Here is a 27066-nt window from a genome sequence, read left to right on the forward strand (position 1 = left end):
CATCAGCTTCCTCTCCCTCCAATCAACCTTGAAGGGAGAGATATGAGAAAGAAGAGGGAAATTGTTCTATTTTAAAATCATATCTGTTATGCAATGGTTTGAGGGTGACATCAAGATTACAATTATGTCCGCAATTTATTTTTGAACTTAATTATGAAAATGATGTAAAAATATAGCTTTTAAAATTATTTTAACAAAAATAATTGATAACGAAAATTTTAAAATTGTTCTAAAATAGGATTTAAAAAGTAATTATTAATTATAAATTTTTTTATTACATTACTTATTAATTTTTCTTTAATAAAATATGTTATTTTCAATTATACATATTAATATTTTTTCTACAACAAATCAAACTTATATAATGGTAATTTTTAATTCTATTTAAATAAAGGACAATTTGGTAATCTTGTTTATTCTTGATTTAAATATAATTTTTAATATATCACATCCATCAAATCACTTACAAACTTCAACATGTTTGCTCTAAATACCCTCACTTTCACTTTTAATACCCTTAAAGTGAACAAGACAAGCTTCACACTCTAATCCAGAATGTTTCCTCTATTTTTCAATCATCTTTGTTATACAATGATTTGAGGGTGATATCAAGATTACAATTATGTCCGCAATTTATTTTTACACTTAATTATGAAAATGATGTAAAATATGACTTTTGAAATTATTTTTACAAAAATAATTAATAACGAAAATTTGAAAATTGTTCTAAAATAAGGTTTAAAAAGTAATTATTAATTCTAAAATTTTTATTAAATTATTTTATAAATATATTTTTATTAAAATATGTTACTTTCGTTTATACATTTTAATATTTTTTCTACCAAAAATCAAACTTGTATTATAATAATTTTTAATTCTTTTTAAAATAAAGTATTATTTGGTAATCTTGTTTTTCCTTGATTTAAATATAATTTTTAATCTATCACATCCAATAAATCACACTACAAAAAATATTAATTATAGCTGAGGTTTATTATCTGGGGTTATTATAATCTCTTACAAAAATTATACATAATTGAGGATTGTCTTAAACCCCTGGTAAGTGTCCACGGTTTAAAAAACCGCACCGAATTTCAGATTTTGATTTCTCTTTTATTTTTTTACTTTTCCTCTTTTCTCACTTTTCGTCTTACCTCTCTTTTAATTTTGTTGTATACTCTTGATTTTCGTTCCTTCCTTCTTTTTCTCCCTCTTCGTCTTCCCTCTCTTTTATTTGTTTCGTGTACAATTGATTTTCATTTCTGGAATATCCTCTCTCTCTTTAATCTCATCTTCCTATATGAAGAAAAAATTTTAAACTCCATTTTTGTATTCATCTCTCATCATTTGAAAAAAATTCTCCATTTCCTCTCTCTTATGCATCAACTAAACCCTAGGTATCCTCGATCCCTAATACCTTTGTCCTTGGTTTTCCTAATTTCTTTGCCTAACTCTCACTAAGCATTCATGAGGAGGTTCGCAAGCGGTACACTACGCAGTAGAAGCTCTACATCACGACGATGACTTGGTTGTTTGACTTTGATTGATTCCACTGTGTAGGCGCCGTCTGCATTGGAGTGCTTGTTGGCTGCGAGGGAGAATCCGAGCCAGGGGTTGATGTCGGAGGTGTTGATCTTGTACTCATTTGGAATTTGAGACTTCAGGAACTGGAGTTACGTAAGTATTTGCTTGTGAGAATAAACTTGTGGTGATACACACTTGTTTATATAATTTCCTACATTTTCCATGTTTTTATGCCTTTTTTTTTATTACACAGATATGAAACAGGGGACCATGTTGGTGTTTACTGTGAGAATTTGTCTGAAATTGTGGAAGAGGCATTAAGGTTATTAGGTTTGTCACCAGATACCTATTTCTCTATCCATGTTGATGGTGAAGATGGGAAACCACTTAGCGGAAGCTCCTTGCCACCTCCATTCCCACCTTGTACTCTAAGAACTGCAATTGCACGATATGCGGATGTTTTGAGTTCACCCAAAAAGGTGCTTGTTTTGGGTTTGATACACCCTTAATTTCAATCACATCTCTTTATCTTCTCAAGAGATTCACTTTATCTAACAATTAATAATTCTTTGAACATTTTTCCAGTATGTCTTGCTTGCCTTAGCTGCTCATGCATCTGATCCATCTGAAGCTGATCGTCTAAGGCATCTTGCCTCACCTGCCGGAAAGGTTTAATATTTTTTTAATTTTATTTTATACCATGGGGATTTAAAATAACTATTTCTACTTATGTTTCTCATTTGTATGCTAATTTTGTCTACTTTTGTAGGATGAATATTCAGAGTGGGTGACTGCCTTTCAGAGAAGTCTCCTTGAGGTCATGGTTGAATTTCCATCAGCCAAACCTCCACTTGGTGTCTTTTTTGCGGCAGTTGCTCCTCGTCTGCAGCCAAGATTTTATTCAATCTCCTCATCTCCAAGGTTAATTTATTTTCATTGCATTGTATTACTGTCTGTACATGTGTAGGCATGTATGTGTCCCTATGATGTGAGGATGTTTAGCAACCAATTTTTCAATGTCTTGGTGGTGTCTTGATTTCTTAGCCAGCCATTTTAATCCTGAACTTCCCTTAACATTATAAAGTCTGCGCTTGTTTTCATTGGTCTTGAAACTGCCAATGTAGTTTTTTGTTCTCTTTACTTCCTCAGTCAGGATATCATATAAACTTATGTTCTCGTACTTACAGTTTGGTTGTTTGCTGTAATTGTTAGCAGAATGGCGCCAAACTGAATTCATGTTACTTGCGCATTAGTATGCGACAAAATGCCCACCAGAAGGATTCACAAAGGAGTGTGTTCTACGTGGATGAAGGTACTTATATTTGTTTCATAGATTATGGTTAAACTATTTAAGATTGGCAAACATTTTGGTTATCAATGTATTCCGATTAGGCTTTCTTTTTTCCTTTAAATATTTTTATACTTGTTTCATATTTTTATACTTGTTTATGTAGATGATATCATCATCACAGGTAATTTGGTAAGCCATATACATTCCATTACTTCTCTACTTTGAAATCACTTCCCTTTATAAGATCTAGGGCCTTTGCACTATTTTCTTGGTGTTGAAGTGTCTCGGCAGTCTAATGGTATAGTCTACATCTGTCCTAAACCATGATATTCTAAAGCAAATATGTTAAGTTTGAAAGCTCAGCCAACTCCTATGATATCGTCTCTTTGTCTTACTCATGATGGATCGTTTATGGTTGCAAATGCCACTCTTTATCACTCCATTGTAGGTGGTTTATTTAGAGTACTTAACAATCATAAGACCAGAAATATCTTTCTTTGTTAATAAAGTTTGTCAGTTCATGCATTCCCCTCAACAACATCATTTGACTGTTGTCAAGCGTGTCGTGCGATATCTCTTAGGCACAATGCACCATGGTCTGCTCTTACAACCATCCTCTGATCTACCCATCCTCGGTTTCAGCAACACAGGGTCTGCATTTATCTTGGAACTAGGGTCTCATCTCTTTGCATTCCCAAAAGCAAAATGTAGTCTCCCGCAACAGCAGTGAGGCTGAATATAATTGATAAAACAATTATCAGTTATACAAACAGATTACATTATGTTTTGGATTAGTTAAATATTTTGGATTAGTTATTTGTTTAATTTAATTTTGTAAACTCAATGCATCTCTAGAAGGTATCTTAAACCTGCCATTTGATTCACATTCAAATTTGGAAGGTATCTTAAACCTGCTACTTGATTTTGGACCTTTGGACAAAGCTATATGCACTTGATTCATTTTATATGGTGCAACATAATAGGTTTCAGGAATAAGTTCCGAATTATGTTCCCAATCAGGTTTGGGTACTTGTATAATAGCATAATTAGGTGACTAGGCATGATCTTGCTACTAATTATTTCTAATTATAATTAGAGGTGAGAATTTTTTGTCATATTTTTTTCTTATTTTTTGGTATATGATAAAATATGATTGAGCTGAGGATGTTTTTTCTCATAGATGTTGTTGCTGAGGTTTGCAAGGAGTCAAAAGAGTTGCCATCAAGGTATTTTTGTTTGGTGTGAAATAGAGGAAGCAATATAGTTTCTGAATTTTTTAAGTACATGTTACTAGCAGTATTCAGTTTCTATACTAACACAAATATGTTGAATTTTCTTTTTCTACAGGACAAAAAGAATGTCAATAAAAATTGGACCAAGCAACTTTGCTACAAGAAAGAAGAAAAATGAAAACCATTACATTTAGTTTTGTTCGTAAGCCAAATTTATTTTAGAAGAGTTACAAGTTAATTTTTCCCGTGCATGAATCAATCTATGGCCATTCAAATTATGAACAGAGGGTTATGGGTACAATATACATTTACCTAATGATTTTTTTCTTGTTTTGAGAAGTTGCTTTATCAATTATATTTGTATTACAAGTAGCATGAAATTGGATTAAATTGTAAGTCTTTAAATTAAGCATCCAATTGATGCCAAATGTGCTTATAATATTATTTAAGGTCAAAAGCTCTTTGATGATCATGTGTCAATTTATTGTTCACATTGTTATGTCTTCCGTATTATAATAATAATTATTATTATTATAATAATAAAATTATTATTATTATTATTATTATTATTATTATTATTATAATAGTAATAATTAACTATATGTCTTCCACATTGTTCTTGCCTCGTATATGTTTTGAATTTACTCACACACCATGGGTCTATTTCCATTTTGAGAGATATAGAATGCTTACAAGATTCAATCAGATTTTATGCATACTCTATATCTTTATAGTTTAATTCCTACGCCAACATTTGTTTTTTATTACATTGTAGTCCCAGAATTCCAAAATTGTAAGGACCTAAAAGCAGCACACTTAATGGTCGCTAGTCTTTTTGGGAGTTTGGCTCATGTTACTTGCAAGGTAATGCCCTTAAATATGATATTTATTCTGTTGCTTATATTTTAGCTAATTCAGGTAATTTTTTTACTGAAATGTAATATAATTAACTTTAGGTAAATTTCCTTGCAATTGTTGAGGTTGTAGAGGGATACATAACTAGTTTTTATTATATCGGTTTGTATCAAATTTAGTTTGTGAATTGTCGTGCTAATTTTTGAACCTTGCGTTTTGAATGGTATTGGTAGAGCTTGCCATAGTTAGAGACTAATTATAAGATATTCTAAAACATTTTCATTTTCTGCATGTAGATTCATTTTGATACAATGAGCCCTGAGATCTACAGAGACTCGAAAGAGAAAATTGATGCTTTGGTTGTAGGGATAGGAACTAGAGGATCAATAACAAGGGCTGGAAAATTCCTCAAGCAGACTTTCTTTATTGTATCTAATTAGACTTTCATTTTATTTGACTTTATAAAAAAGATATTGTAATATTGCACTAGTTTTAATATTTTACTAGTTTGAACGTTAAAACTTTATTATTTACTTTGAACTTGTTGATTACGTTCTTTGTTTTTTATGAATGTTATATTTAGTTATAAACAAATATCTAAATGTTAGAATTTTTTATTATCATATATTTTATGAATTATATGCATTCAAAAAGTATAATAAACAAAATTAAGGAAATTTAAAAAGTAAAAACATCAATAAATAATGAATTATATTTTTGGGGTAAAAATGGACTTTTAATATTATTATACAGTATAAAGAATTGAAAATTACATACAAGGAATAGGTACGACGGTTACAAAATCGCAATAATTACCAGGGGTTTTTAAATTGTCGGTAATTACAAGGGGTTTTAAACTGTCAGTAATTATCAGGGGTTTTAAAATCGCCAGTAATTATCAGAGGTTTTAAAACTGCCAGTAATTACCAGGGGTTTTAAAACTGTCAGTAATTACCAGGGGTTTGAAACCGCAGGTAAATACCAGGGGTTTCAAAATCGTTGGTAAGTGCTGTTTTACCAGGGATTAATCAAAACCGCTGGTAATCCGTTAACGACGCTGATTTTTCTAGGGGAAAAACAAACCGCCGGAAACTCCTCTTACGAGGGTTAAAACCTCTGGAAATGCCATAAATAACCTCTGGTAAAAATTGTTTTTGTTGTAGTGTAAGGCCTCCAAATTCACAAATATTGGTGCTCTCGGTTGCTCTCTTGGAAGCAACAATTGGAGTGCTTTGGCTGCACATTATTGCATGCAAATTGTTAAAACTTTGTAGTTTATTCTTTGCTTTGTAATTCGGACTACTTACGTGTTGATATCGCTGTCGTTAGGCGATCAAATGTACCACTACTTAACTTTAGCAACTTCAGTATTGCCAAGTTACTAGTGAACAAAATAGTTAGGGTTAAGATAACCCTGAGTCGTCTCACAACGAATACAGAATTGATCTCAAATATTTGATTCTTAAAAACCTTTTAACTCATATGATTAGCATGCATGTAGATTTAAAATCATTATTTTCTATTCGATTAAGAAGAAAAGGACATAGATAAATAAAAACCACAACAATAATCAAAATAACAAACACATAAATTCATCTAACCTCAGAATCCAGTTAAGAAATTACAGTGGAATCAACCCTAAAAGCTTAGCCCTCCATGGCTTTGATGGAATACATGATGATATGAAGGAAAGAAAATAAAAGAAAGAATGAGAGATGTGGTGGAGATGGTATCTGCCAAAACTAGAGAGTTCTAAGTGTCTCTGTTGTCAGTCGTTTCTGTTCCCTTAAGTCTCTTTATATAGGCTTTAACTGGATTTTGGGCTTTATCTGTCAGTTGCTAAAATCTTTTATTTTTATTTAACTAATTAGCAACTTAATTCCTGTCCAATTTCTAACTCTTCCCCTCTTGATTAATCATTTTTACCAAATTGACCAGAATTTGATCAAAGTTTGACCAATTGACCAGAGTTTGACCCGTTGACTGCCTATCAGATGTTGACACGTGGCAGAGTGTTCTCGCTCCAGAATTAGGATTTCACTCTCACACTCTTCTCCCTCCCTTGGATATGCGTGACAGCGCGACTTCTCCGACTTCTTCTCTAGCGATGCTCACAGCATGGTGGTTCACGGTGGCTTTGCTCCAGCAGCGTTTTCCGGCGTGGCCGTGACTGGTTCTGAAGGTTGCAGGAATGGCATGCAGCTGCTGCCATGGTGGTGTTACTGCGCGAGTCTGGTCCGCTGTGTTCGTTGCTAGTGGTGATGGCGCCGCTTCTGGTGCGGTGCTGCTGCGGTGCTACGCAGCGTCATGGTGGCTGCCATGGGACTCGTGCTGGCGTTGCACTCACGTGGAGATAGAGATGGTGTTGCGAACATGTGCAGGGGCGACGAGCACTGGTCTGGTGCGGTGGGTCGCTGCATTTGCGCGATGGTGCAAAAGGTTGAAGATGGTGGAGTTGCGATGTCGGCGAGCGGAATGCAAGTGGTGCGGTGCAGAGATGGAAAATGGTGATGGTGGTGGCCTCGTATTCAGGAACATGGATGCAGGGGCGCGCTGTTGCGGAGCTGCATTGCGGTGGTTGACGGAGGAACTGCGTTGATGTTGTTGTTCGCAGATGCAGAACTGCAATGGAGGTGGTGGAACGTGAATGGTGGCCGGCGGGAAGGAGAGGAATGCGCTGGTCTCAACAATTATTTTCCTTTTGCCATTTTTATAACTTTGTGGGGGAAATACTCACCCCCACACTTTATTCCGCAACCAATCTCAACATAATCCACAAGCTCCTTCTTTCTCCCTAAGGTAAGGAAAAACATGGTTTTTTCTTTTCTTTTTAAGGTTTAGCAATATGCTTAAAACAAGAAAAAGATGTTTAAGCTCAAGGGGTACCAATGGATCAATGTCATGGTTAGCTTATTTGGCCAAGTATCTAAAAACAAGAAATGCCTCAGTCATATCAAATCATGCATGTTCACCTAAGATGCAAAACAACAGAATCAAGCTAAACATTTGAGTATCAACAAGACATGAGCAAGTCACACAAGAAAAATAGGAATGACACATGGTAGTTCATCCTTACAATAAAGCTCAAAACTCACAAGGTCAAAAACTCTTTCACAAAAGATTTATTCCAAAAACTCCCAAATCAACTCAATTAGTAAATCACAGAAACAATCCATTCATAGCACATGACTCTTATTTTCCCAGAATTATGATCGTTCCAATTAGTGAATCAAATCCTAAAATCCAATGTCAACATGTTTTATTGAAAGCAAAAACTTTTTTTTTAATAAAAACAAACAGAAAACAAAATTAGAAAAGGAAAAACAAAACAAATAGAAATCAAAATCAGAAAAGGGGGAAATCTCCTCACACCCTCACACTTTATCCATGCATTGTCCTCAATGTATTCAATATGTATAAAATGCAAAGAAAAAGTATAAAGGGTACTTACCTCCTCAAGGTGGAAGGTTTGAGGGAGAAGTCAAGTTTATCCCATCCATCGTCTTATTCAGCATATCTTGATTTTCATTAAATATCCGAAGACGATGCCCATTAACTTTAAAAGTTCTTGCTGAAGATTCTTCCTTGATCTCCACTGCTCCATAAGGGAAGACTTTTGTAACAATGTATGGTCCTTCCCAAGTAGAGCGCAACTTACCACTCATGTGACCAAGTTTGGATTTGTATAGTAACACCTTCTGGCCTACTTTGAAATCCTTTCTAGCCACAAGCTTTTGGTCATGGAACTTATTGGTTTTCTCTTTGTAGAACTTTGAGTTTTCATAGGCTACAAGCCTAATCTCCTCTAGTTCTTGCAACTGAAGTTTTTGCTTATTTCCTGCTTCTTCCAAATCCAAGTTGCATGCTTTCACGACCCAATTGGCCTGAAGTTCAATCTCCACAGGTAGATGACAAGCCTTTCCAAAAACCACCCTGAAAGGCGACATACCTATAGGTGCTTTGTAGGCTGTCCTGTGTGCCCAAAGTGCATCATCCAATCTTGTGGCCCAATCCTTTCGATTAGTTTTCACTACTTTCTCTAGTATCTTTTTAATCTCTCTGTTAGAGATCTCTACTTGCCCATTAGTTTGGGGGTGATATGGTGTAGCAATGCGATGTGTCACCCCATACTTCTTCAGCATGTTCTCAAGTAGCCTATTACAGAAATGAGTCTCCTGGTCACTGATGATGACTTGTGGTATCCCAAATCTGCAGAAAATGTTAGACTTGACAAAACTCATAACAACTCGAGAATCATTAGTCCTTGTAGCTATGGCTTCCACCCATTTGGAGACATAGTCTACAGCAAGCAAAATATAAGAAAACCCAAAAGAAGGAGGAAAAGGACCCATAAAATCAATACCCCAAATATCAAATACCTCACAATATAACATAGGTTGTTGAGGCATTTCATCCCTTCTTGTAATGGATCTGACTGCGCTTTGGCACTGCCCTCAATTTTCATATACCCTTTGTGCATCTTTACAGATAGTAGGCCAATATAATCCACAATCCAACACCTTCCTACCTGTTCTTTCTGTGCCATAATGTCCACCAAAAGGAGACGAATGACAGAACTCAAGCACATGAGGTATCTCGATATCTGGAACACACCTCCTTATGACTTGGTCACTACCAATGCGCCATAAGATTGGGTCCTCCCAGATATAGTACTTTGCCTCACTTTTTAGCTTGGTTCTTTCATATTTAGAGAAGGAAGGAGGAATAGTAGAAACAACCAAATAATTAACAATGTCAGCAAACCAAGGTTCAGGAAACATACCTTTCACAACAGTCAATGCTAGAAGGACTTCATCAGGAAAGTCATCCTTAATAGGAATGTTATCTTCTCCATTTTCAATCCTGCTAAGATGGTCGACTACTAAGTTATGCACCCCACTTTTGTCTAGAATCTCAATGTCAAACTCTTGGAGCAGTAGCATCCATCTGATCAACCCTGGTTCGAATCTGGTTTCTTCAGAAGGAATTTTAATGCTGCATGATCAGTATAAACAATTACCTTGGAACCAAGTATATACAGTCTGAATTTGTCCAAGGCAAACACAACAACCAATAATTCTTTCTCAGTCGTGGTGTAGTTAGCCTGCGCTGTGTCCAACGTTTTGGAAGCATAATATATCACATGTGATAGCTTCCCATCTTTTTGTGCAAGCACCGCTCATACTGCAAAGTTTGATGCATCACACATCAACTCGAATGGTAATGTCCAATCAGGTGGCTGGATGATAGGAGTGGTGGTGAGCGCCTTTTTCAATGTATCAAACACATCTTTACACCTCTCTCCAAAGTCAAATACTACATCCTTTTGCAACAAGTTGGAGAGAGGGTTGGCTATCTTGCTGAAGTCCTTGATAAACCTACTATAAAATCCTGTATGTCCAAGAAAAGATCGAACCTCTTTCACAAAAGAGGGGTAAGACAATTGTGAAATAATATCAATTTTAGCAGGATCTATAGATATACCATTCTTGGAAACAACGTGACCTAAAACTATACCTTGTTCCACCACAAAATGACATTTTTCAAAATTTAAAACAAGGTTAGTTTCTTCACATCTCTCCAAGACTCTAGCAAGATTAGACAAGCAGTGATCAAAAGATGAACCATATACACTAAAATCATCCATAAAAACCTCAATACAATGCTCCAACAAATCTGTAAAAATACTCATCACACATCGCTGAAATGTTCTAGGAGCATTGCAAAGGCCAAATGGCATTTTCCTATAAGCATATGTATCGAATGGACAAGTAAAGGTAGTCTTATGTTGATCCTCTAGGGCAATACAAATATGAAAATACCCAGAGAATCCATCAAGAAAATAGTAATGAGACTTACTTGCCAATCGGTCTAACATCTGGTCCATGAATGGTAAAGGAAAGTGGTCGTTCCTAGTGGCCTGGTTTAGTCTTCTATAATCAATACAGACCCTCCAGCTATTCTGAATACGAGTAGGAATCAACTCGTTCTTCTCATTCTTGACCATGGTGATCCCAGATTTCTTGGGGACCACATGTACAGGAATCACCCAAGTGCTGTAAAAAATGGGATATATAATACTTGCTTGTAGCATCTTGGTGACTTCCTTCTTCACAACCTCCATCAGTTGAGGATTCAGTCTCCTCTGAGGTTGCCTTACTAGCTTAGCATCCTCCTCCAAGAGTATTCTGTGCACGCAGAAAGAAGGACTAATACCAGGAATATTTGCCAAAGTCCAGCCTATTGCTCGCTTGTGATCTTTGATAACCTGCAATAGCTTTTGTTCCTGCTCGTCAGTAAGCAAGGCATATATAATAACAGGGAGTTTCCCATCCCTCTCAAGATAAACATATTTCAAATGAGATGGTAAAGGTCTCAACTCCAAAGTGGGTGGCTGTTCCACAAATGGCAACATTTTACTACCTAAGGTAATTTCAGCCACCTCAGCATCACACTCGGATGCCACAGAGGTATCAAATAGTGACACCGCGTCCTCAATATCATCTATTTTACAATTTTCTCTTTCGTCTAAAATTGAGCCCGAAATATTCGAAAAAGAAAAATCCAAAGAAGAAGAAAAACCAGATAAAACGTCCAAAAGTCCAAAAGCGTAATTGTTCACTACATTACTCAATAAATCAATACAAAACAAAGAATGGTCTTCAATTGGGTGCTTCATGGCTTCTAGCACATTGAACTGCACCTTCTCATCTCCTATCTCCATAGTTAAGGATCCTGCATGCACGTCTATCTTGGTATGTGCTGTCATCATGAATGGTCTTTCCAAGATAATTGTGGTTGAACTCATTCCTTCATCATCCTTCATGTCCAAGATATAGAAATCTGCAGGAAAAATTAACTTGTCCACACGGACAAGCACATCTTCTAGCACACCTGCAGGGTTAACTGTGCTACGGTTGGCCAATTGAATGACCACACCAGTAGACTTAAGAGGTCCAAGATGAAGTGAAGTAAAAACTGATAAAGGCATTACATTAATGGAAGCTCCTAAATCTAACATAGCATTGTCAAACTTAGTACTTCCTATAATGCAGGAAACAGAAAACATACCTGGATCCTTACACTTTTGCGGCATTCTGACTGCAGACTTCTTAATTAAGCTAGATATGTTTCTTCCCATGTTCACTACCTCTTTGTCCATAATACGCCTTTTATGTGTACATAATTCTTTGAGAAACTTGGCGTATTTAGGAATTTGTCTCACACCATCCAACAAAGGGATGTTTATCTCCACTTTCTTGAAAGTATTCAAGATTTCTTTGTCTAACTCCTCCATCTTTTTAGTTTTTGGTTTCAAACGGTTTGGATAGGGAGGAGGAGGAGAATAAGGAGAAGAATTTTCAGAGGAAGTATTAGGGGATACCAACCTGGAGTTATCACTGGGTGCAGACATCTCAGATGTTGCTTGTGTTGCTTCATCTGATCTTCCACTTTCATTATCAGGTACAACTTCATTGTCCTTATCTTCATCTTCTTGTGCATCCCCAAGGCCTTGTATTTGCTTACCCGATCTTAAAGTAATAGCACTTACATTTCGCGGGTTAATTACAGTTTGTGCAGGCAAATTTCTTGAGCCTTGTTGAGACTTCATCTGATTTAACTCATTTGCCATTTGTCCAATCTGGTTCTGCAAGTTTTGATTGGTTGCTTCCATCGTCTGTTTCAACTCATTGATTTGTCCCTTCATCATGTCAGCCAACATTTTCATCATTGCTTCCATGTTTGAATCACCAGAGGTTGCAGCTGGTTGTGGTTGTTGCCTCTGTTGAGGTGGAACATAGACTTGTTGGTGTTGAGGCTGTTGATTTCCCCATTTCTGGCTGGGATATTCCTTCCAATCTGGGTTGTACTTGTTGGAGGACAAATCATGGTTGCATTGCTGTCGAGGTGGTCTATTATTGCTATAGATGTTTATAGCATATGTCTGAGGTTGTTCATTGTCTAACGTTCCTATCTCTTTTAACATAGAACAAGCCTCTATAGGATGATTAGTAGAAGCACAAATTCCACATAAAGTAGAAGGGATAGGCTTTTTCTGTAAGTCTGTCAAGGTCCTTACCATGGCTTCTAAGTCATCCAACTTCCCTTCTATTTTCTTGTGATCTGCAACATATGACGCTTCTACTCCATGGGTTCCCTTCAATAGAGTTATAGAATTACTCCTGGTGGAAAATTGTTGATGGTTCGACGCCATATTTTCAATCAATTGTGTTGCATTTGTTGGCGTTTTGTCCACCAATGATCCTCCACTTGCAACATCTATCATTTGTCTATCCATGATACTTAATCCCTCATAAAAGTATTGAATGAGGAGATGCTCATTTATTTGGTGATGAGGACAGGAAGCACATAACTTTTTGAATCTTTCCCAATACTCGTGAAGATTTTCTCTTTCTTGTTGCCTTATCCCATAAATATCTTTGCGAATAGCAACAACTCTAGATGCTGGAAAAAAACTTTTCCAGATTTTCAAAGTCTCCCAAGTATTGATGGATCCTGGTGGAAGGCAGTATAACCAATTCTTAGCGGCATCTTGCAATGAGAATGGAAAAGCCTTAAGCTTAATATGTTCCTCTGTCACTGTTGTAGGTCTCATGGATGAACAAACAACATGAAATTCCTTCAAATGATGGTATGGGTCTTCTCCTACTAATCCATGGAATTTGGGTAAAAGATGGATTAACCCAGACTTAAGCTCACATTCTCCATCTGGATATTGGATGCACATGTTTTGTGTAATTGCTGCATCCGGTGAAGCCAACTCTCTTATTGTTCTTTCTTCCATTCTATCTTCTTGAATTTCTGGTTCAGGTGATGGATCAGAAGATATGTTAATCACCGGAGGTGATTCTAGTGGTACACTTTCAGTGGTAGGTTCAGATGATGATGGTGCTCCTTCAGTAGAACACCTGAGTTCAAGTCTCCTACGTGATTTATGCAAGTTCCTTTCAAGTTCTGAATCAAGTTGATAGAATTGACTCGGATTGGCCCAAGTCATGCACTATGCAATCCACCTGAAAGTGTTTCCCTGTGTGTTTTTTTTTCTTCCTATTCTTGTTTTGGAGAAAGATTTCAAGAAAGAAATGAGTTAAGATGTCGTTGGGTCTACTCCCAGGAAAGAGAGGTGCGTCACAGTGGACAACTTAAATACCAAGTCTTTCCTAGACAGCGTTTTCCAAACTAGTCTCAACAAAATTTCTTAAAAGAAATTCTTAATCAAAAAAAAAATAGAACTTTGCTTGGAATATATTAAAAGAAAACTAAAAACTACAAAATAACAAACTCTATTAAACGTATATGCGTAAAATAAATAAATAAATAAAAATAGAATCAAAATAAAAGAAATACTAACCGTATTCCCCAGCAACGACGCCAAATTTGATATCGCTGTCGTTAGGCGATCAAATTTACCACTACTTAACTTTAGCAACTTCAGTATTGCCAAGTTAGTAGTGAACAAAATAGTTAGGGTTAAGATAACCCTGAGTCGTCTCACAACGAATACAGAATTGATCTCAAATATTTGATTCTTAAAAATGCAAAAACTAGCAACCATAAAAATAGGGGGTTTCGATATGCAAAGAAAATGACACGGAAGATTGTAAACACAATAATAGTAAATAGGTCAATTCCACTGCTTTTTCTAAATAAGATTCTTCATTGGTTATCTAGAGATTATTGTTAAATTAATTATTGTTGTTGATTTACAAATCAATCAATGTAAAGACTCAATTCATTTGTTGGCATCCTTACTTTTAATCAAAGTACAGTCTCAATTAAAAGTGAGAATTGTTAGAAAAGTCTTGAATTAATCATGTCTATTCCTTTGTTTCTTCACCAAATATAAAACTTAATTAATCAAAGTAAAGTCTTGAATAATTTTAGTTAAAGTAATTACCTCTAATCAAAGTAAAGTCTAAATTATTGGCAAAAACTTATTTAATCAAATGAAAGTTTCTAAATAAAATCAAAGTAAAGTCTCAATTTAATTTAAAAACCTTTTAACTCATATGATTAGCATGCATGTAGATTTAAAATCATTATTTTCTATTCGATTAAGAAGCAAAGGACATAGATAAATAAAAACCACAACAATAATCAAAATAACAAACACATAAATTCATCTAACCTCAGAATCTAGTTAAGAAATTACAGTGGAATCAACCCTAAAAGCTTAGCCCTCTATGGCTTTGATGGAATACATGATGATATGAAGGAAAGAAAATAAAGGAAAGAATGAGAGATGTGGTGGAGATGGTATCTGCCAAAACCAGAGAGTTCTAAGTGTCTCCGTTGTCAGCCGTTTCTGCTCCCCTAAGTCTCTTTATATAGGCTTCAACTGGATTTTGGGCTTTATCTGTCAGTTGCTAAAATCTTTTATTTTTATTTAATTAATTAACAACTTAATTCTTGTCCAATTTCTAATTATGCCCCTCTTGTTTAATCATTTTTACAAAATTGACCAAAATTTGACCAGAGTTTGACCAGTTGACCAGAGTTTGACCCGTTGACTACCTATCAGATGCTGACACGTGGCAGAGTGTTCTCTCTCCAAAATTAGGGTTTCACTCTCACACCCTTCTCCCTCCCTTGGCTATGCGTGACGGCACGGCTGACGGCACGGCTTCTCCGACTTCTTCTCCCGCGATGCTCACAACATTGTGGTTCACGGTGGCTTTGCTCCAGCAGCATTTTCCGGCGTGGCCGTGACTGGTTCTGAAGGTTGCAGGAATGGTGTGAAGCTACTGCCATGGTGGTGTTACTGCACGAGTCTGGTCTGCTGTGTTCGCTGCTGGTGGTGATGGCGTCGCTTCTGGTGCGGTGTTGCCGCGGTGCTACGCAGCGTCGTGGTGGCTGCCATGGGACTCATGCTGGCGTTGCATTCACGTGGAAATGGAGATGGTGTTGCGAACAGGTGTAGGGGCGACGAGCGCTGGTCTGGTGCAGTGGGTCACTACATTTGCACGATGGTACAGAAGGTTGAAGATGGTGGAGTTGCAGTGCTGGCGAGCGGAATACAGGTGGTGCGGTGCAGAGATGGAAAATGGTGATGGTGGTGGCCTCGTATTCAGGAATGTGGATGCAGGGGCGCGCTGTTGCGGAGCTGCGTTACGGTGGCTGACAGAGGAACTGCGTTGATGTTGCTATTCACAGATGCAGATCTGCAATGGAGGTGCTGGAACGTGAATGGGGGCCGGCGGGAAGGAGAGGAATGCGCTGGTCTCGCTGGAGCACGAACGAAGTGGTGCGGTGGTGTTGATGGTGGTCGGATTTCCGGCGAGTTGCAAGTTCGTGCTGCCATGGACGTGGTGCTGCTCTGATCTGGTGTGGTGGTTCAGTTGCAGTGGCCAGTGTGATTGGCGGCAGCGACTGCCATGGTGATGGAAGGAGAGGAGAAAATTAGGGTTAGGGTTTCATTTTGGGAGATGGTGACGTGGCAAGATTTGATTGGTTAATTTGGTGAGTGGAGGATTATGACACGTGTGAGCTTATGGTTGGCCTGATTTTAAAGGTGGGGATTGCCACATGGCATAATCTGGTTGAGTGGAGTTTAGTGGTAGGAGGGGTGCAACTTAGTAAAACTAGGGGTGCAGAACAAATTTTTGTGGTCCACTTGCAGGAGGAGTGTGCAAATAAAATCTGGGGGTGCATTTAGGTCCTGATTTATTCTTTTCCAGAATTTTTTGATTTTGGACTTATTTTGTAACTTTGAATATTTTAAATCCACACTATTAATGACCAAAAATAAATTCCGGCTGCATTAACAATTGTTAGAATATCCAATAATATTTTATGCAACTAAAATCAATTTTTACGCCACTTTTACTAAACTTACTCAATAAATCCAATAATCACAAATCCTAATTAAATCAATCTTTAAGCACAGAAAATTCAATTAAATCCCCAAATTTAAATATTAAATGAAACCTTTTACAAGTGTATCTTGGCAAAGATTGGCCTTAGTATTTAAGAAGTCTTAAAGACTCACCTCGCCTAACCTAGAGGTCCAATTGTGATTGATTTCTTTTACCACACTTTGTTCAAGTTGCATAAGTTCATTCAATCACCATGAGTACATATTCTACATATAGTCCTAGGTTGCATAAGCATGGTAGTCATGAGTTGCATCATACATTTCATAATGACATTCCATTCTTTGGGGAGGATATAGGACCAAGATCATTTAGAGATTGGATGTGGGATACAGAAAAGTTGGTGCAACCATTGTTTAGTAAATATAGTCAATTTGACATTCTTAGACATGTTACTTCTATGTTTATAGGACATGCATCCGAGTGGTGGCAAGAGAGGCAGTATAGAGTGAAAAAGGGGAGAAAATCATGCATTAATACATTTTATGCATTGAAAGCATGCATGTGGAAACATTTCATTCCACTTCAATTTAGGATAACTAAAGAGCAACAGTCTAGGATAGAAGACTTTATTGACATAGGTGATGCAGTCATCCAAAATCTTGCTAAGTTTTCTAGACTAGAAAAATATTTTAAGAACAATTTGGACTTGCTCTTGAGTGAAAAAGGAGAGAGAGAAAAACAAAAGCGAGCACGAGAGAAGCTTGAAAAGTTTCGAGAGCTTGATATGCAAAGAGTAAACGAAAAGCTTGAGAAGCTTCGTGCTGAGAAAAAGAAAAGAGAGCAAGAGGAATATGAGAAAAATGAGAAGAAGAAAAGAGATGAGGAAGAAAAGGCAAAAGACGAAAGTCTTAGAAAAGCCAAAGAAGAGAATGAGAGAAAAGAATTAGAAGAAAGAGAGAAGATAAGACAAGAGAGTGAGCTTGAAATACAATTACAAGTGGTAGAGTTAAAGAGCATTTCAAAAGCAAAAAGGGAACACATTGTTAGGGATTTGGTGTACCATCCTTCGCCAATTCCTTCCATGATGATCAAATTTCCAAAGGGAGTTCTCCCATCTTTAAACTCTTCTCACTTTGTCATTAAATCTTTTGTTTTGTTTCCCTCTCAAACATTTTGTTCTCCATCTCATTCACTTATTTCATACGCCTCATCATATTGTGCCAAAACACAATTTGATTTTAAAACTCTTTTAAAAAATCATCTAAGTCAAAGTGTAAGACACTCTTTTTGTGAAATGGGCCTATTATCAACCTTTTTCCATTTTATAAGCCCATTTTCACAAATTCCACATTCCTATATGTTGCATGGTCTCCATGATTTTAATGCCATTTTATTTGATGACTATTGCAAATATGTGTTTGATCCTGGTGGAACCTTAAATTTGGTTGTTGTGAGCCTTAAACAACCCTCTTGATCTGAGGACAAATCCTCTTCAAGAGGGAGGGGATGATGTGATCCAAACAAGGCTTATAGCTTGGGCAATGCCTAGGCCCAAATCATGCTCAAGGCCCAATCCATGGCGTACATGCACATCAAGCCCAAGCCCATCAAGAGGCCTAATAACAAGGGGCATGCTCAAAAAGATCCAATTGGGCTTCATCCAACATGGCCCAAACCCACATGGGCTTCTAACACTCTTCACATGGGCCAAAGAAGATGTGAAGATTTGAAGAGGTGTATGGAAAAGAAATAGAATAGCAATAAGTTTGACCCATTGTTGAGGCCTTGTTTTCTAGAATAATAATTCAAACAATGTGTAGTTGAATTGATAAAATTGGGGTTGACTAAGCCCAATAGGAGATTTAGCCATGAGCTATCAAAAGAGCCAAGGTGGACTAAGTGGAAGTCAACACTTCTTCTTACACCTCATGGATCCAAATCATCCAAGGGTTAGGAATGCTTCCTCCTTTTCTAAGGCATCATCCAATGGCCAAGATCAAGCCTTCTTCTCCAAGCTAGCATCAAAGGCCAAGATGCTTTCTCTTTCTCATCCAAGGGTCAAGATTCCTCATGTGTAATGGCTTGAGTATAAAAGCCTTAACTTTTGAGCATTGTACTCACTCTTGAAATTTTTGTGCAATAGACACTTTGAGTTGAGAACACTCCTCACTATTGCCAATTGAGAGTCATCTTTTAGAGCGCTTACTCTCTTTACCTCTAGCCCCCTTCCTAGGCTAGAACCACCTCTAAATCATTCATTCCTTTCACCTATCCATTGCAAGCAAGGGTAGTTGCTTATAAGACCTAAGCAAGGGTAGAGCCTAAAAACTTGCCTTCCACTCTTCCATGCTTCCTCCATCATTTCCGCTGCACTTGGAGCTTCATGTCTCCACCGAGCTCCAACAGTGAGTCTCAGGGTAGGCAACGCTCTTACCGGGTTTTGGTGAGCAGGTAAGGGTGATACTCTTGTTGGGTTTTGATGAGCAGGCAAGAGTTGTTAGTTACGGGTCTTAGTAGAAGCAACACTCTTACTGGGTTTTGGTGAGCAGGTAAGAGTGGTACTCTTGCTGGGTTTTGGTGAGCAGGCAAGGGTAGTTTCTTATAAGACCTAAGAAAAGTAATGTTCTTACTGGGGTTCTTACTGAGGTTAATAAATGAGCATTTAATATTATTATCTTATTTTATTGAGTAAATTCGTAATATCCGGACAGGATGTTATAACGACCACCACAACAACCACAACCATCACGACCACCAATATACCATTGAAACAACCTTAACTACCTCCACCACCTCCACCACCATTACCACCACCACCACCACCATTACCACCACCACCACCATTACCACCACCACCACGGCCTCCACTACCACCACCACAATGGCCACCACCACCACCATCACAGGCACCACCACCAGCACCACCACCGCCACCACCACTCGACCACCAGCACCACCACCAACATCACGACGGCCACCACCAAAACCATTACCACTGCCACTACCACCACCATGGCAACAAGCAACACCACCACAATGGCCACCACCACCACCACAACCACAACCACCACCACCATTACGACCACAACCACCACGACCGCCATGGCCACCACCACCACCATGACTACCACCAATACCACCACCACCACAATGACCACAACCCCTACCATCCCCACCACCACCATAACCACCACCACGGCCACCACCACCAATCAAAGTCCCACGGTCAAAATTGGAATGACCTCAAAGGAGCCCTTAGGAGAAGACATATTCCCTCCTACTATCATAGAAAGCTAATGGATAAGATCCAAAGACTCCATCAAAATAAAATGAAAGTGGAAGAATATAGACAAAAGATGGAGTTAAATATGATAAGGGTTGGGATTAGGGAGTCTGAGGATACCACCATTGCAAGGTTTCTTAGTGGCTTAAGTCTTGAGATAAGAGATAGAGTAGAATTGTTGCCCTACCAAGACTTAAATTACTTGGTTCAACTTTGCATAAAGGTAGAGCAACAAATTCTAAGGAAAATTTTTTGAAATGACTACTCTAAGTTTTATACCAAGAAAGAATTCAAGAGGGAGGGTAAGCAAGTCACAAAGGAACCCTCCAAAAGTTTCAAGGAAAAGGACAAACCAAGGGAAGGCACATCTTCACACACTCACACTAGTGAAATCAAATGTTTCAAGTGTCTTGGTAGAGGTCATGTTGCATCTCAATGCCCCACCAAAAAGACCATGATCTTAAGGGGTGTTGACCACTATAGTAGCCAAGATGAGCAAGAAAGTGAGAGTGAGACTTCTAGTGAGGAGTCTAATGATGAGTGTAAGGAAATTTCCTATCCTTGTGAAGGAGACCTTTTAATGATTAGAAGACTTCTTAGCAACCAACCCATTCCAAAAGAGCCAACACAAAGAGAGAACATCTTTCATACAAGATGTAAAATTTTAGAAAACACTTGTTCTCTCATTGTTGATAGTGGTTCATGTTGCAACTGTTGTAGTACAAGGTTGGTTGATAAGTTGGCTTTGACTATCATTCCCCATCCCAAACCTTACAAACTGCATTGGCTTAATGAAAGTGGGGATTTGATAATCCAACATCAAGTGAAGGTCAAGTTATCCATAGGGAAATATAAAGATAGTGTGCTATGTGATGTAGTACTTATGGAAGCTTGCCATGTTTTATTGGGAAGACCTTGGAAATTTGACAAGAAAACCATGCATAATGGTCTTACCATTGAAATCACCTTCACTCACAAAGATAGAAAATTTGTCTTGCATCCTTTATCACCATCCCAAGTGGTAGAGGATCAAATACAAATGAGAAAGAAGTTGGAAAAGGAGAGAAAAAAGGATAAAAAAAAAGTCCTCCCTCTCTCCCAAAAAAGTAACTAAAGATGAATCTGAGGTGGGAGAGATTGGTGTTCCTTCTCCCAAGGTCATTCAACATGAGAACATTTTGACTATAAAATCTTTGAACCAAGTTCTCAATGATGAACAACTTTCAGGCCTTTTGTTGTGTAAAGGAACACTGACATGCACTGCCACATTTCTTAAACTTAAGAGTCTACCTCCTAAAATTGAAAATCTTTTGAAAGAGTTTGAGGATATATTCCCTAAGGGAGGGCCAATTGGGCTTCCTCCTTTTAGAGGAATTGAGCATCAAATAGATTTAGTGTCTGGGGCAAGTCTTCCAAATAGACTAGCCTATAGGACAAATCCTCAAGAAATAAAGGAGATAGAGTCTCAAGTGCAAGAATTGTTGGAGAAGGGTTGGGTTCAAAAGAGCCTTAGTCCTTGTGTCGTGCCTGTTTTGTTAGTGCCTAAAAAGGATGGAAAGTGGAGAATGTGCTGTGATTGTAGGGCTATAAATAACATCACAATCAAATATAGGCATCTAATCCCTAGGCTTGATGACATGCTTGATGAGTTGCATGGGTCCCTTATGTTTTCTAAAATTGATCTAAATAGTGATTATCACCAAATAAGAATCAAAGAAGGTGATGAGTGGAAAACTGCTTTTAAGACCAAATTTGGACTATATGAGTGGTTGGTGATGCCCTTTGGGCTTACTAATGCACCTAGCACATTCATGAGGTTAATGAATCATGTCCTTATACAGTGCATAGGAAAGTTTGTGGTTGTCTATTTTAATGATATATTGATTTATAGCAAGAGCTTGCATGAGCACATAAACCATCTAGGGTCTGTCCTTACCATCCTTAGGGTAAATAGTTTGTTTGCTAATAAAGAGAAATGTACTTTCTGTGTAGATAGTGTAGTTTTCTTAGGTTTTGTTGTGAACAAAAATGGGGTCCATGTTGACCCTACAAAAATAAAGGCCATACAAGAATGGCCTACTCCTACAAGTGTTGGAGAAGTTAGGAGCTTCCATGGTTTGGCAAGATTTTGTAGAAGATTCGTTCCTAATTTCTCTACTTTGGCTTCACCCCTCAATGAGCTTGTCAAGAAAGATGTGTCTTTTAATTGGGGTGAAAAACAAGAGTCTACTTTTCAGCAACTCAAAGAAAAACTCAATAATGCGCCCATTCTAGCTTTACAAACTTTTCAAAAACTTTTGAACTAGAATGTGATGCATCTGGTGTAGGAATACGTGCTGTGTTGTTACAAGGAGGACACCCCATTGCTTATTTCAGTGAAAAACGTAATGGTGCCTCCCTCAACTATCCCACCTATGACAAGGAATTGTATGCTTAGTTAGGGCCCTTCAAACTTGGGAACACTACCTTGTGTTCAAAGAGTTTGTCATTCATAGTGACCATGAGTCGCTAAAATACTTGAAGGGCCAACACAAGTTGAATAAAAGGCATGCTAAGTGGATGGAATTCTTAGAACAATTTCCTTATGTGATAAAGTACAAGAACGACAAAAGTAATGTGGTGGCTGATGCCTTGTCTGGAAGGCACACCTTGTTTTCAAAATTGGGAGCCCAAATTCTTGGATTTGATCACATTCCAGAAATGTATGTTCAAGATTCTGAGTTTTCCTCTACTTATGTTGAGTGTATAGAACGACCTCAAGGAGGTTTCTATGTGAATGAGGCGTATTTGTTTAAAGAAGGAAAAATTTGTATTCCCCAATGTTCACAAAGAAAACTCCTTGTCCAAGAAACACATGAAGGGGGATTAATGGGTCACTTTGGGGTAGGAAAAACCCTAGGTCTTTTGAAAGAAAAATTCTTTTGGCCCCATATGAGGAAGGATGTCCAAAGGCATTGTAATAGATGTATTTCATGTTTGCAATCCAAGTCTAAGACAATGCCCCATGGATTATACACTTCCTACATCTTTTGATTTTATTCATAAAGAAGGGGTGGCAAAATCTGATTTTGTTAAGAAAATGCATGAAAAGATTAAAACCCAAATCCAACAACAAATAGAGAGGTATGCTAAGTACCACAATAAGGGGAAGAGGGAAATGATTTTTGAAGAAGGGGATTGAGTGTGGCTACACCTTAGAAAATATAGATTTCCTAAGCAATGGAAGTCAAACTTAGTCCTCGATGTGATGGTCCCTTTAAAGTGTTGAAAAGAGTAAATGATAATGTGTATAGGCTAGACTTGCCTGAAGGCTATGATGTGCATGCCACCTTTAATGTTGCTGACTTAATACCTTTTGCAAGTGGTACAGATGATGAGCCAGAGACTACAGATTTGAGGACAAATCCTTCTAGAGAGGGAGGGGATGATGAGATGCCTCGAGCCAAGGGATCTACAACAAGAGCCATGGTTAGGAGAATACAAGAGGAATGGGCCTTAAATGCGCATGCATGGCCCAAGATGAACTTCATATGGGCCAAGGAAGATGTGAAGACCTAGCCTAGAACTCTTTGCTTGTAAACCCTAAACACTAAACCATAACCCTAAACCTTGAACCCTGAACCCACCTGAACCACCATCACCACTCCTACAACACCACGACCATTATCATCACCACTACTAATATACTACTACCATGGCCACCACCACCACCATCATGGTGAGACCACCACCACCATCGCCACCACCACTACCACCACCACCGCCACCGCCCCCGCCACCACCACCACCACCACCACCACCACAATCACTATCACCACGACCACCACAATCACCACCACCACTACCATCAAGGCCACCACCATCCCCACCACCACCACCACCACCACCCGTGATGCTTTGTTAACAAAGGTAAAAATGAAATTATATCAAGCTCAGAACTATATGAAGCTACAGGCAGATAAGAAACGTAGGGATATACATTTGGAGGTGGGTGATTTAGCATTGGTTAAGTGACTACCTTACAAGCAAAGTTTTGTTGCATTGAGGAAAAACCAAAAATTGAGTCTCAGATATTTTGGCCCTTTTGAGGTGTTAGAAAAGATTAGGAAAGTTGCTTATAGATTGTTATTGCCAAAATCTGCAAAGATATATCCAGTATTTCACATCTCCCTATTGAAGAAGTTTCAAAGGGCTATTAATCAACCATACCTCCCCTTGCCACTCATAACAAATGAATGTGGTCTTGTGATGTTGCCATATCGGATTTTGGATAACCGTGTCATTAAACAAAACGACAAAACTAGTTTGGATGTGTTGGTTCAATGGGATTCATTGTGTGATGATGATAACACTTGGGAAGAGATTGTAGAGTTCAAGAAGGCCTATCCTCAGTTCAACCCTGAGGACAAGGTTACTGTCAAAGGGGGGAGTAATGTAACAGTCGCATTAGAAAATTTGAAGGGCAAGGAAAAGTTTGTTGAGCCTATAAACCACGTGTCAGAGGGAGGTGTACATAGGAGCACACGTGCCAGAAAGGAAAATGCTAAATGGCGTGATTTCATAGTGGAAGGTTAATAAATTTGGTATGGAAAATTCTCTCTCCCTGATTATTCACTTTGTAGCCCTCCTACCCTCTTTGTACCTTTCTCAATGCCACCATTAACTTTCCCTCATATCGTTGTTGTCTTGTAATTACAGGAATGGATATTGGAGCAATCTCTATATGCTCAATCCTTGTAATTTGAAAATTGTTATTTCACTTTGAATATTGTTTTCTTTTTCCAAAATGTATTGGAATTGAACTTTTTTCCCAATAAATCAGAGCCATAACAAATTTGTTGATTTTTATCACTATTTTATTGGTGAACTCTGTTTCTGGTTTTCTAGCACTGTTTCACACGGCCACGACCACGACCACGACCACAACCACAACCACCATGGCCACCACCACCACCACCATGGCCTCAACCACCACCACCACCACAACTTCCCCCACAACAGGCACCACTACCACCACCGCCACAACCACCACCACCACCACGGCCACAACCATCACCACTACCATGGCCACCACCACCACCACCACCATCATCACCCCCACCCCCACCATCACCACAGCCACCACCACCACAAGCATGACCACCACCACCACAACAACGACCATCACCACCACATCCCATCACGGTTACCACAACAACCCTCACCACTACCACTACCACCACTACGGCCACCACCACGACTACAAGCACCACCACCATAACAACCACCCCCGCAACGAGCACCACCACCACTAACACAGCAAAAACCACCACCACAACCATCACCACCACCACCGCCACCACAAGCATGAACACCACCACCACCACAATGGCCATCACAACCACACCCCCATCACGGTCACCACTACCACGACCACTCCGTCAACCACCACTACCCTAAACCATAAACTATACACCCTAAACCCTAAATACTAATCCATAAACCCTAAACATTAAACCATAACCATAATCCCTAAACACTAAACCCTAAACCTTGAACCCTGAACCCACCTGAACCACCATCACCACCCTTACAACACCATGACCACTATCATCACCACAACCAATATACCACCACCATTGCCACGACCACCACGACCACCACCACCACCACCACCAATATATCCCTAAAACAACAACCACCAAAACCACCACCACCACCACCACCATGGCAAAACAACCACCACCATCGCTGTCGCCGCCACCACCACCACCACCACAATCACCACCACCACCACCACCATTACGTCCACCACCAACCCCACCACGACCACCACCAATATACCACCACAATAACTACTACCACAACCACTTCCACCATCACCACCACCACCACCACAACAACCACCACAACCGCCATCACCACCACCACCAAAATCACGGCCACCACCACCTGCACCACGATCACCCCCCACTACCACCACGGCTACATCCACCACCACAGCCATGGCAACCATCACAACCACCATAACCACCGCGACGACCACCACCATGGCCTCCTCTACCACCACCACAACTACCACCACCACTACCACGGCCACCACCACCACAACGACCAACACCACCACCACTAATATACCACTCAAACAACCACCACTACACCACCACGGCCACCACTACCACCCCCACCACGCCCCCCAAACACCACCACCTTGGCCACCACCACCACCACCACGACCATCACCACCACAACCACCACCACAACCGCCATCACCACCGCCACCACCATCATGGCCACAACCACCACTACGATGGTGACCACCACCACCACCATCACCACAACTACCACTACCACCACCACGACCACTACCACCATGCCCCCAACGCACCACCACCACGACCACCACCACCACCACCACCACTAGGGCCACCACTACCACCACCACCCCCACCACCACCACGACCATCACCACCACTGCAACCATGGCCACGACGACCACCACCACCACCGCTACCACCACCACCACAACCTGCATCACAATCACCACTACCACCACCACCGCTACCACCACCACCATCACGAACATAGGTGTACAAATATTTTAGGTCTGGAATTAGCATACAAATAATTTACGTTTCAATTAGGTGTCAAATGGGTGTAAAAATATTTTAGGTGTCAAATGGGAGTTAAAAAAAATAGGTGTCAAATGGGTATAAAAAATTTTAGTTTTCAAATGGGTATACAAATATTTTAGGTGTCAAATGGGTGTAAAAATGTTTTAGATGTCGAATGGGAGAAAAACAATCATATGTGTCGAATGGGTGTAAAAATATTTTAGGTGTGAAGTGGGTGTAAAAATATTTTAGGTGTCAAATGAGTGTAATAATAATCTAGGTGTGAAATTAGCATACAAATATTTTACGTCTCAATTAGGTGTAAAAAATTATAGTTGTCAAATTGGTCTAAAATTAATTTAGTTGTCAAATGGCAGTAAAAAAAATTAGGTGTCAAACTGGTGTAAAAATATATTAGGTGTTAAATGGGCGTAAACATTTTTAGGTTTCA

General features: G+C 38.8%; 2 protein-coding genes and 1 long non-coding RNA gene across 6 annotated transcripts; 2 read left to right on the top strand and 1 right to left on the bottom strand.

The window, feature by feature from the left end:
- The first annotated feature begins 1177 nt into the window (after window positions 1–1177).
- On the top strand, window positions 1178–5391 carry LOC114171145. 4 transcript variants are annotated; one of them, XR_003601362.1, is made up of 9 exons: window positions 1178–1677; window positions 1778–2003; window positions 2110–2193; window positions 2294–2445; window positions 2740–2836; window positions 2979–3004; window positions 3996–4041; window positions 4163–4911; window positions 5199–5391. It is a non-coding gene; the product is annotated as an uncharacterized LOC114171145 (long non-coding RNA). The 4 variants fall into 4 exon arrangements; XR_003601361.1 differs by lacking the exon at window positions 2979–3004 and having other exon boundaries at window positions 1179–1397; window positions 1561–1677; XR_003601360.1 differs by lacking the exon at window positions 2979–3004 and having other exon boundaries at window positions 1187–1677; window positions 4163–4249; window positions 4823–4911.
- A 14450-nt stretch (window positions 5392–19841) lies between these two features.
- LOC114171160 lies at window positions 19842–24597 on the top strand. The gene is made up of 5 exons (XM_028056366.1): window positions 19842–19956; window positions 21250–21874; window positions 22019–22112; window positions 22546–22914; window positions 24169–24597. Exons 1-5 carry the CDS (start codon window positions 19842–19844, stop codon window positions 24595–24597), a joined length of 1632 nt encoding a protein of 543 aa, XP_027912167.1.
- Window positions 24598–24986: 389 nt separating this feature from the next.
- LOC114171161 (glycine-rich cell wall structural protein 1.0-like) lies at window positions 24987–25397 on the bottom strand. Its single transcript, XM_028056368.1, has one exon. The coding sequence runs from the start codon at window positions 25395–25397 to the stop codon at window positions 24987–24989; it is 411 nt and encodes a 136-aa protein (XP_027912169.1).
- Window positions 25398–27066: the final 1669 nt, after the last annotated feature.

Source organism: Vigna unguiculata, unplaced genomic scaffold (assembly GCF_004118075.2).
Source record: "Vigna unguiculata cultivar IT97K-499-35 unplaced genomic scaffold, ASM411807v1 contig_122, whole genome shotgun sequence".
NCBI classification, from domain to species: Eukaryota; Viridiplantae; Streptophyta; class Magnoliopsida; order Fabales; family Fabaceae; genus Vigna; species Vigna unguiculata.

Bases quoted from the DNA above. Each gene is read 5' to 3' on its own strand.
- LOC114171160 (XM_028056366.1), top strand. From the start codon at position 19,842: ATGGCCACCACCACCACCATGACTACCACCAATACCACCACCACCACA. The intron at 19,957-21,249 runs GTCCCACGGTCA...AACAACTTTCAG, and splicing joins GGCCACCACCACCAATCAAA to GCCTTTTGTTGTGTAAAGGA. The intron at 22,915-24,168 runs ACCCTAGGTCTT...AAATCTGCAAAG, and splicing joins GTCACTTTGGGGTAGGAAAA to ATATATCCAGTATTTCACAT.
- LOC114171161 (XM_028056368.1), bottom strand. From the start codon at position 25,397: ATGGCCATTGTGGTGGTGGTGGTGTTCATGCTTGTGGTGGCGGTGGTG.